Here is a 12147-nt window from a genome sequence, read left to right on the forward strand (position 1 = left end):
TGTTTCTCAGTGCAATGATATAACTGTGCATCTAGCCTTGGTTAGAGTGGAGCACTAGTCCAAAAGGATTCCAGAGGGCTCTTTTATGATTCTGTGCTTTCCCAGTATCTATGATTTTCCATCTTGGTATAGTCTAGATCCTCCTTTATTTCTGCTGATGAGAGAGAGCCCTCTGTGTTTTGCTGCAGTAAGGAACAAGCTGGCATTTTATTTGGTTAATTTTATTTCCTTCTGTTAAGCAGGGAAATGGCAGAGTTTGTAACAACAGGAAAGGGAATTTTTGTAGCTGATTAAATTGTTTGGTTTGATTGTGTAGTTTTATCCTGATCACACAGGACTGAGCATAAATACAATTTTTGTGTGTCTTTTACACATTACAAAGCAATATTGAACATAGTAAATTATTTTCACACACCTTTTTCCACGCTTTGAGTACAAGTAGTAACACCATCACAGAAATGGGCCTATCTGGACTGGTCAGACCCAAAACTATGGGTGTGAACATTTTTTTAAACTGATAAAAATGATCTTTTTACCTGGCAGTTAATGCAGACTCCTCCACCTTCATAATGCCCATGGATGTTTAAGCTTTCTCGGTGCTGATCAACATCAGCATCATAGTAGCAATCAGTGGCATGTCCATGGCAATTGCAGGCTGAAAAAGTAATATTCCAAGTCAGCTTGTTTTATAATGCTGGAATTTAGCAATCTCCAGAATTTACCTCCAGCAGAGGTGTAAAAGATGAGATTTTTTTATGTGTACATAAACCCAGGCATGCTGGAGTGTACTCAAATGCACATATTTACCTATAAACAGCTGTATTTTCATACCAGAAACATAATACAGTAACGCAGACATGAAGAAAATGTGCAGTCTTACCTAGTCTTACCAGAGAAGGCAACAGTTGTACCATCTCAAAACTATGCATAAATGCTGAACTAGGAAGCTCCAGAAGAATGGCTGAGCGGTTTTTTTTAAATTATCAAAAACATGCTCAAATGTTTATTTTTTCATGTCTAAAAAAATCTGGACTGATGTTATGTGCACTACAACTTTATTTAAAATTAAAAATTATATATAAGAGATACACATTTAAATAAAAAGACCTACACCAACGAACTCTCATATTCAGCTGTAGGTGCATATATACCAGAAAACTTGGCTATAATATAATTCTGAGTAGAAACTAACCATAACAACAAACAAATAGAATAAACCAAAGGGCCATAAATTCATTCAATGACCTCTTTTTTTCTGATCTTCCTTCTTCGCTGGAGAGGAAAATGGGAATTTTTTGGAAGAATGCAGGTAGCAAAAACAGGCTTCCCCAAGCATCTGGGTGCTAGCTGGTCTTTTAATTACAGGAAATTACCTTCCCAGGAAATTCCTGAAGTTATGACTTGATAAAGCTATTACTTCATGTTTAGGGAAACCCTCCCGTCATCTGGACCAGGGGACACAATACTCTGGAAGGCAATGGGTTAGAGAAGCTAAGGGCTCTGCCCCTTCTTCAGGATGAGGGAAGCACATAGGAGGTAATTCTTCTAAACTCTATTCCAAGTTCCTGGCACAACTGGGAGCATAACTCAGGGACAACTGATTTTCTGTGTCTTGCTAAATAACCAGAGAGACAAGAGAAGAGAAACTGGACCATTCTCTACATTCTCTCTATGTCATTTTATCTGAAGAGTTGTGGATAAGGAAGCGTTTTCCTAGAAATTACCAACCACATAGCTGAGGAGGTGCCCTGCCATCAGGTTCCCTTATGGTCTGCCAACAAGTACTGGACAGGGTTCAAGACTGGTTCACTGGCCAGGATGTAATAGATTATGAAGACCTTTGGGTTTTCTTACTCATAAAATTATTCAAGAAAATAAAACATTACACAAATGAGATACTGGCTCAAGATATTAGGTCAGAAAAGGAAAAAAGAGATTTTTATATATATATATGTATGTATATGTATAAGTACAATATAAATAAAACCTCCCTTGCCCCTAGGGCCAAACCACCTGGGAGCTACTGCTCAGCTATCTCTTCCAACAGCAACAGGAAATTATTTGCTCTGATTACAGTAACAACCCTTTCAGTCATAGGGGAATAGAAACCCCTTCTACCTCATCAAGCACGTTTTCACCACATTGGGCCATTTGCTGATCCATATGTACTGGGAAGCTCACAGCAAAATGTTGGGGTGATTCCTACAAGCTTCCCCCAACCTCTCTCAATCAGTTTCTCTCAAGGAACCTCAGGCTTATGGGATGTTGAATAAGGTTGTTTTAATTCCTTCACTAGTGGCTGCCAGCTAAAGAGGCCTGCACCTGGCAAATGCTCTCATCACATCACCTCAAACTGCTAGGAGCAATCCGTACTAAAAAGGATATCTTTTCGGAGGTAGTTAGAAAAGAAGTGGTTTTGGCTCAGAATCTTGTAGATGATCTTCTATACACTCATTCTTCAAAAAAATGACACTATTTATGCTCTTTGTCTGTCTCTTTTCTGGCAAAAAATGTTTTCCTTTTAAAAAGGAGGACTTAATTGAGGTTTCAAATATTGTTCAAAAACTGTGTCCCAACTTGCCTACCTCCTATCAAACATTTTAATCACACACAACCTCCTTCCCCCCTCCCAATCTTAGTACTGCAGTTTTAATTAAACAAGTCATCTCTTTATTCCTCAGAGTAATTATATAGGTAGATCTCTTTGGCTTTCAAATAATGTTCTCCAGTTAAGAGTTTGCACCCACTGGCTATGCTACTCTCAGGAAAGGCAGATGAGAAAAATAGATTGGGTCAGACACAAAGGAAAGGAAATGGTTGTGCACAGAGATTGCAATGCTCTGTACCACTCTGCCTGGTTTGTGCCCAGGGAAGGGAAAACACCCGTGTGTGACAGTACAAACCCATCACCAAAAGAGGGTCCATGCTGTCGCTTCCTTTAAGAATGAAACACAGGGAAAATGGGGGAAAGACAAATGAATGGGCTTCTCCAGCTTGACTACTCAGTCTGTAGGGCTAACATACTCCAAATGCCCAAATACAAGGATAGGAAGAGATACGAGTGTGGAATCACCAGGATTCCCACCAGTTGCCATTGAGGGGCAACTCTCAGCCTGAGAAGGGAGGGCAGCTCAAGCACCTGTAAGCAGTGTTAGCTTCAAGCAACCCCTCTGCAATCTGAACACCAAGAGGCTGGGTGATGGAAAGGGATATTTTGGAGTTGTACAAGATGCCTGTAGTCTCTGCTTGGCTTGGAGATCCACAGTCTGCCAGAAGACAGCTATGACTGAGGATGTTGACTCAGTGTTCTACAAAAGGTCTTCCATTTTTCTCATGTCATATTCTCACACAAATTATTCCTTTCACTGTTTAATAAGGAAGAAGACCATAAATAATATTCACTGCATTTTTGATTCTTTATTTCTGTATGGAAAGCATTTTCTCTACACAGAAGAAAAAAGGTGCTTATGTTCCATGAACATGTGTGCTACAGTTAATTCCCACCCTCTTGTCAGTATCTCTTTTAATCCACCAAGTTTCTGGCTACTCACGTTCACATATGTTTGTGCTGCCAGCTGTTGCAGGTTGCCACTGCTTCTGATTATATCCAGGACAGCAGTGATCACAGGTTTCTCCACAAGTGTTATGCTGACATTCACACTGAAACCTAGAGAAATGAAAGCCTCTTAAAGAAGCTGAGCTTAAAATCTTTTTTTAAGTTCTTAAATAAAACATATTTGGGTTTTTTTCTTTGTTTTATTTTTTTGTTTTTTACTGCAGTCCAAGACTTACACATAGTATGAAAAGGACAGGACATAAACCTCACATGAAAAGAAGTCAATCACTAATACCAGAACGTTTTGGAACTTTCCTCAAATTCTTCAAGATTGATTACTTTAATCATGTGATTATGAGTTTATTAGAACACATTACTTACAGAAAACCTTTATAATTGGATGCCACAGACTGGATTATGACACTATTTTATATTATGAAATCAAGTTTATATACAGTAGTTTAGGATGTATCTTGTTTTAGCTTCATTCCAAGGCTGAAATTTGTTGGCCTACAGTAATCAAAATATTTATTACCTTTAAATGCATGCCTTCATAACTTTTCCATTATGCTTTGTTTACATTAATTTTATCAGTGTTTTGAATAAACCAAGATCATAACTTGACCTTGTTAATTTTAAGACAGTGCAAACTATTTGATTTAGCTGAAGAGCCTACTTTCTTATTATTATAAGAAAGTAGGCTATTCAGAAGGCTATTATATATTTCTTATTTTTATTTTCTCTTACAACATTCTTCTTTTATGTATGTAGTCCAATAACACAGAAGCAATAAAACTTTCGAGTATGACCATCCTATTTTCATAGATTTCTCTCTTTCTTTACTTACTTTTCCCTAGCACAGACATCTGGAATGGAGGCACCCATCTACCTCACTTATTCTTCATCAAAACACAACTGAAAACATTTCATTGTCCTGATAAAAGTTTGTTTTAATGCCATCATGGATAAGAGCAACAGCTGGTTTAAAGAAGATTTTAAAGCATATTTGAGATAGGCTGATTATTTGTAATCACTTCCCTGCAGCAGGTGAGGCAAGAAGCCTGAGTGAAATCAATGTGGGGGTCAAAAACTTGACAGGGAAAGAGAATAGTCCATTCAGTTTGTTTTTATGTTATTACAGTAATGATCTAAAACCATTGGATCTTGCATGAGTGCAGTTATACTGCTCAATATCTTCATGAAGTTCACTGATTTTGTTCTTGAGTTGGACTTCTAAGTCCATGTAAGAAGGCGATATCAACTCATGTTTTCCAAAAAGGACTATGTATTTCTAAGAAATTATTCAATCTGCCAAACTTGTATTTCAATTAAAATGAAAAACCAAAGTAAAGACTTTCTCTATTTCACATACAATCGCTCTTGACATGTTTTCTTGCCAACCTTTTCTAGCAGGTTCTATTTCTTTTAAATATAAAGAAAATAAAATCCCTGCACAACTACATAATTCTACAATAAAAAGGTCATTTGAAAGCACGCATATATTCTTTTTCTCAGATAAATGTCAGGCTCCATTTACTTACTTGTATTGGTTTTCAACACTCTTTGGATTACATACTTCAGCATGGCCATGGCAAACACATCGACCACCAATGCTGATGTCCTTTATACTGTAGTAATACTGTGGAACAAGCACAAGAAATATGTATAGGTCTTCCCTTGCTTGCACTGTGTCAGAAATATCAGCATCAGGTTTGCTGGACTTGGAAGGTGTCTACAATAAAATTTGCTCTCTCCTTTATGAATTTAATTAAACATTTCAGATTTCCTTCGTCTCTCCTACACCCCATGGCCAGATAACACCAGAAGTTCCTTACACTACAGCTGTGCTGCTTGCCAAGTAAACTGCATACTGCATTTACATCTGCCTGTGAGCTATGTCTTAAAATTAACTTAAGGCACTAAGGGCACTTGATGGGAGTGTTGTCAAGTAACTGAAGTAGCTTTATGTTTTTCAGTGCAGAAACCCTCACACACATTTGTATGGTGCCTCACCCCAGGGTTTCCTCCAATTGTTACTGAATCTTCATTTTAAATGAAAAGCTTAAAAATAGCAATACAATACGAAGTCAGAAATCTCTGTATGTGAATATCTGTGCGGTGTTCCCTGTATTTCCTTTCATTTACCCTCTGAATGGGAGGTCTTGGATAGCCCAAAATGCATTGAAAACACCTAGGCATCTCAAATGATTTGTGGAAAGACGGCAACTTTCAAGTATGGCCTTTGATTTCTGCTCCTTCAGAAACTCAGGTACTATTTTCTGAAAATCTTTCGTGAGTAAACATCAGAAAGTAGTGACAAATAAAGTTGAAGAGATTTAGTTCCTCAGTTCTGCATAAGGGAGTTTAGCATAATTTTGCTTTGGCTCTTTATAGCTTGCATGATGCACTCAGCTTCCTGCCATATTAGAAAGCAGGGAATGAAAATGGTCTGTTACAAAATCATTAATAATTACTGCCCCTCCATAAATCCATGCTGGCCCAGTTATCCTCTTATCTCAAACAAATCTGGAGAAAATATGGGTATTTCAAGGTGGATCAATGCAAATTTCACTGTCAGGATGTTGCAGACTTAAAACATTCAGACCATTTTTTGGTCCCTAACATGCCGGGTACGACTGTTGAGTATTTACATCTCAGTGACAACAGCACTTACTCTACGAGTTACAGTGGGGTCCCGCTGAGCTTTGGATATCAAGTGTCCAAGAAGAGTATTAGTTCTGAGAAAACAGAGGCGTATGTTTGTTGCTTTCGTGAATTCTTGAAGACCAGGGGAATAAGTGAAGTTTTTTGCTCCTGGGCGACCATTTATCAAAGATACTACAATCTAAAAAAGGAGTAAGCAACTCTTGTTAAAATATATCAACTGCAAGTGCCACCAGCAGCATAGAGCAGAATTAATAAAAGAATCCAAAAACTTACTATTGTTTCTGAACACATTTTCAGTAACAACTAGGCAATTCATACTGAAGTCAGGATATTGGGAAAATAGTGTTGTTAATCTTGGAGCTTCCTGTATTCTCATTATCCATAGAACACATCAGAAAAAAAAAAGAAAAAAAAGTGCCTCTATCTGTTTTGAAAACAGGAGGTATAGCACGCAAAAAGTACATTTTAATAGCAAAAAAACAATAGGAATAAATGCAAGTAGTTGTTTGAACAGTTGACAGTGTCAGTGGAAGTTTAGCTTGATTAAAAACATCAGATTTTGGCTCTTTCCCAAAGCACATTTATTTTTGGGTCAAGGCATAAACATTCCTGGAAAATATTATTGTTAGCAGGTCCAGTGCCTGCAAGCATATTAATGGTCTTCTGGAAGAAAGTACACAGTGTTGCCTTAGAAAATCCCCTCACATGAAAGCAGGTTTGTCTGACTTCCAAAACAAGGAATCCAATAATTTTTTTTTAAAGAAACAGCTGCCAGAAGCTCAGCAATCCTGACTCTCTACTGAATGAACAACCTAGTTTGTATGTACAGGGCTCAGTAAAAGAACTTTATTTATAACCACCCAATAACAGATTTCTATTTTCAAATGGCTCCTATACTCTGAAGCATATATCAAGGGCATGATGATTGTTCCAACTGCAGCACAATTCCCACAGGAAAAGTCATAGAGCACATAATAGGGAATGGCACCAGCAGTGTTCTTCTGTGGAAATTATTCTTTACAGTATCTGATTAGAAAATTTTTACAGCTATTTTAACAAATAAGTTCTATTTTAATATAAAACCTTAGATCCACCTGCTCAAAACTCTGGATAACTCTTGAGGAGCTCAGATCTGGATTCTAACAATATCAGGCATAAGAACAGAATGCCAGGAGGATCTATCAGCACAACCAGGAGTTTAATATTCATTCAATTAATAGAAGCCATAGTTCTGCCTAGCAAGAACAATGGCTAAAATCAAAGCAATGTTTTCCAGATACTTTTATTATATTATAAACATGTAGCTCTCTTTTATATATATATTTTTAAAATTTTTTTAACGGCTACCTATTCTTGAATGGTAAATATCTTTTTCTACAGCCTTCGCTCACATGAGCAATTCTGGTGCACCAAGTTATGCCATGCACATTGGAAGTATTCAGAAAATGCAGTCAACAACTTCAAATGGACATGGCTATAGTGAGGCACACAAATTACACTAAATATAAACACAGGTTTCCCTGAGCAGCCCCTACAGGGAATGGTGAAAATTAGGAGGAGCTGGGTCATGCTCCCAAAATCTCACTGAGGTTTAGGTTATGGACTTACTGATGCAGATTCAAGCACTCATAGCTAAAAAGTTACTTCCAACAAACTTCTGAAACCAATGACATTTGTTTCCAGCACCACACATGGCTTCCCTGAAAGCACCTACCTCTCCATTTTCAAGAGGCAGAATGCGAGAGTACTCGGTGGTGCACAGGACATCGCTGTCCCTCCTCACGGGAAGATTTGCTTCCTTTCCAAAGCGCTCCCAGCAATCTGCTTTCGAGTCTAGTCAAGCAAGAACAAAATTAATTTTATATAAAATAGGCCCTATTGGTCTAGTTTAAAGTAACAGAAAAGTATCCCCTGTGCTTTCAGGTAAATTCTCCCTACAACACAGTATTGAGAGTGATTGTGTTATTCAGCACAGAGTAACAGACATTCCTCAAAACAATAATCTCTCTTCCTAAGCAATTCACTGGTGCCTGACAAGACATGGCACAGTATTCCTCATATCATCACCAGAAAAAAAGCTATGTAGATACTTCAAGATTTTACATTTGTATTTCACTTTGATTTTTGCAAGAAACTCCAGGGTCCCAAGGAGGAGTGACACTGAAGTTCTGACATACCCAGAAAACAAGAGAAACAAAACAAATCAGAAATTTCTAAGAAAATGAAAAACATTCATGTGCTGAGTTACACTTTCAAAATACCATACTCATACACTTCTACCACTAATTCATTGTGGCTAAATAAGAAAAAAAAAAATGTATTTAACATTCACTGTCTTCTCTTTCAGGTGAAATCTTCAGCAAGCCCCATGCTTTAATTTTGCTGCTACTGAGGAAATGATTAAAGAAACCTGTCCCCAAAAGACCAGTGACACAAGAATTGATACTTACGAGCAAAATATTGCCAAGGAGTGTATGTTTTTCCAAAGTCCACAGATCTCTCCAAGACCCAGAGATCTGGACGAGGAGAATTCGCAAACTTGATAAGGATATAGGCAACATGGAAAAGCTGGTAACAGAACATACATAGACTTGTCAGGAGCTTTTTTTGAACTCTGTAAAAGCATAGCAATAATAAAACTAATGCAAATAAACACTTCTTTAGTGTGCAGGGAAAAGGTTATTCTCTGCAGTTTCATTTCCATTAAAATAAGAGGCCAGATTCTCAGCTGGCTACTTCACCTGGCAATGTGTTCAAGAACATTAAGACATCTGCAAGAGGACTGTGTTAAATGCCATCTCCTACATTTCAGACCAGGTCTGCTGTGCAGCTGACTGATTGCTTGGGTGTGTTAAGGGTACAGTACTCAACCCAGAAAAGTTATATCACTCAACTAAGCTGCTTTTGCAGCACTCGGGTACATTTGTGAGGCATTCCAATCACATAATTGTGCTTGTAGTTAAGGAATATAAAAATCATGTAAGAGAAAATGCAAATACCCTTTACACTGGGACTCCTTTGGTTGATAATAATCCCAGCCACCTGCTCCCTCATGTTAAGATTATTTCCAGATGAATTTGCCACTTGACAGACTTTCCAAGTAATGGAAGCAAGCCACTTCGGAGTTTGTGGGTATCGAATAGCACAGGAGAGATTTTTGTAACTGGTAGCTAATTCAGTGTCTGAAACAGCTCAAAGAGCTCCATCAGCTCAAGGTTCCCAAGGCCAAGAGTTTCATCTGGCTTCTTTAGGTGCTCATTGTGTATCACACAGAGAACAAATGGGTCTTCCCAGACAGGAAGTCTTACTGTAAGCCTCTTGTGGTAGTCCACAGTCATAATAACCAGAACATCAATAAAAATTACCTTTAAACAACAAGCTAAACACAGATTGATTCTAAAGGCCATTTAAAAATTAAACCATGGATGACATGTCATGTCAAACCATGGATGGAACTGTCAATAAAAGTGAACCAATACTGAGGTACACTCAATATTCAAATGAAGCTACACTGGAATTTCCCCCTCAATGAGCTCAATTGAGAATCATCTGCTGGCAGGAGGTTCTTACTTTGATGGGAGAGACTGCAGTCAGCAGTTTGTCAAGTAACTGCTACCAGAGCCCCCACATCAAATACATCCTAATGGTTTATCTTTGCTCATACCTCATAAATGTCATAACCCTGAAGCTAACACTTTGCAAAGTTTATTAGACTCCAAACCACAAGTGCATACAAGCTCTCAACCACAAACTGGGAGCAGCATCTTCTGGCATGCCTGGCCCATTCAGCTGTCAGCTATGAACAATTCAATAGCTGTCACACCAACTGGGACCACCAAGAGGCAGATGCAAATGGTGAATAATGCAGTGAAACAGATACCTGGAAATACTTGTCCCTAACCAGCTCTGCCCATGACAATCGCACTACATGCGCACTACAATCGCTGCTACATGCAGCCTCCATGCTCACACATCTATATCAGACATCAGCTTCTGAATATCTGTTATACTGTACTCACAGTAGAAAGTAAAACCTTCTCATGGAAAAATGAGAGAACTCAGGGACTTCATTGAGCATGTTCTCATCTTATCCTTCACATCTCAGAACAAAACTGAAACTTTTTTGTTGTGCATTCATTTAATGTAGTATGTACAAGTACTCTCCAGGGCAAGCCCCTGTTCTACACACACACCAAGGCAGCACTGCAGCAGGTATAGTACAGTGCAACCCATTTCAAAAACTTTTGCTTTGCTGACTGTTGCTGACTTAGGTCAGTGCAAAGAGAACCGTGAGGAAAATAACCCAGCTTTTCTGTGAGTGTTGAAATTTACCCTGCTATTTAACACAGCCTGACAAGCACCAGCTTCACCTACAGAGATACTAAATTAGGTACCTCAGCAAACAGACATTATGTCCATAGGAAAAATTACTGACTAGACAACAATACTGAGCACAGAAAGTGGCTGTCATTCTGTTGATAGAACCATGGCAAACCCCAAACCTTTGCTCTATGCCTGCACAGGTGGAGTAATGCCCTCAAATTGCTGATGGAAAGTCTGGTTTTAGCCACTGACAGAAATAGGTGAATACTTTGGAGACAGTAGCAAGATTTGCTTTTACTGAGTTTCTGATACTCTTTGTCTGAGTAACTTCTGCTACTTCACTGTCAAGCTTCAGAGTAGAAATATTTGCCATGCAGACATTACACATCATCTGGTATGGCCACTCAGTGCAAAGATTAGTATCCTTCTAGGAAAGCATAATAGTTCTGAAATGCCTAAAAAAAAAAAAAAAGTGCTTCATGTTCTCACTTTTGGTCAGCTGAATCTCTCAAGGGGCATTTATCTGTCCAAACCAGGTTTGCACTGGCAGGCAACAATATACTGTCTTTCTTCCCCTATGTCTTAACATCTTTGGAAGTCCTATCTTAACATGCAATATTTAGCAAGTGCTGATAACACTCTGTGTGTTGACTGATAGAGATTTAATCAAGACAAGTGGTTTAGAAAGCTCAAGAGGAAATAAAGGAAGCACATAGCCAATGCCCTGCCTCTTCCACGGATTCACTCCTTTTAGTCACATTGTGGAGTGATTACAACACCTTGTACCTACTCTTAAAAATGCTTATTTATCAGGAACTTTGGAAGTCTGCCAATGCCTAAAGAACTGCCACCCAGCACCAATCCTTGCATCTTTCCATGCAAATGAAAAATGGAATGGAAAGAAAAAGTATGGCAACTTGATAGTACTATTGTCTATGAAAACCTTCTATTCACATGATGCTTTCCTTACATATCTCAGTTTGAAATACTGCTCAGATATTGAATGTGCCTGAACGTACAGGCACATTCAGAAAGGGAAAAGGGACAGGTCTGATAAAAATTAAATTACCGTTAGTTAATGACAACGTATCACCAAAATGTAGTCACCAAGCCTATCATCTGTCCTGCTTCTGACTTTGCATGAGTGCCTGTGATTTGCTTTTGGCCTGGATCACGGATGTAGAATGGCACTTGAACATCTAAACTTCCACTAAGATTAAATATTGACCAAGTTGATGAATGGTCTCTCTCCAGATCTGATGAGACAACAACAGAAGAAAAATAATCCCTGTCTTAGGAAATAAATCCCATCTGAAGATAAAAGAATAACCTTGCTGACATAAGACCTAGAAAAGCAACATTAAAGCAAATTTTAATCACATATTCTAAGCTGGTATTTCACTACTTTAAATCTTGATCCTGACCTAAGACCCACCCTGAAAAAAGGCAGACTAAACTCAAAGCAATGTTTTCCTTCAGCCATTTAGTGCTGAGGAAAAAAACCAAAGTGCCTTCATTTTTGAAAAAAATGTTTATTTGGTTGCTTTGAAGCCAAATTTGTTTCATAAAAAACAACCATCCCTCAAAAGGATTGCTAAAAC

The 12147-nt window shown here is 38.2% G+C and overlaps 1 protein-coding gene across 1 annotated transcript in view; it reads right to left on the reverse strand.

The window, feature by feature from the left end:
• Positions 1-12147, reverse strand: part of LAMA3 (laminin subunit alpha 3) — a 108653-nt gene that overhangs the window by 82992 nt on the left and 13514 nt on the right. The window contains exons 3-8 of the mRNA XM_063395366.1: positions 8674-8791; positions 7938-8056; positions 6231-6401; positions 5098-5195; positions 3552-3667; positions 537-655 (exon numbers count right to left, since the gene is read on the reverse strand). Coding sequence (XP_063251436.1) covers positions 537-655; positions 3552-3667; positions 5098-5195; positions 6231-6401; positions 7938-8056; positions 8674-8791 — 741 coding nt within the window. The remainder of the gene's footprint in view (positions 1-536; positions 656-3551; positions 3668-5097; positions 5196-6230; positions 6402-7937; positions 8057-8673; positions 8792-12147) is intronic.

Source organism: Prinia subflava, chromosome 1 (assembly GCF_021018805.1).
Source record: "Prinia subflava isolate CZ2003 ecotype Zambia chromosome 1, Cam_Psub_1.2, whole genome shotgun sequence".
NCBI classification, from domain to species: Eukaryota; Metazoa; Chordata; class Aves; order Passeriformes; family Cisticolidae; genus Prinia; species Prinia subflava.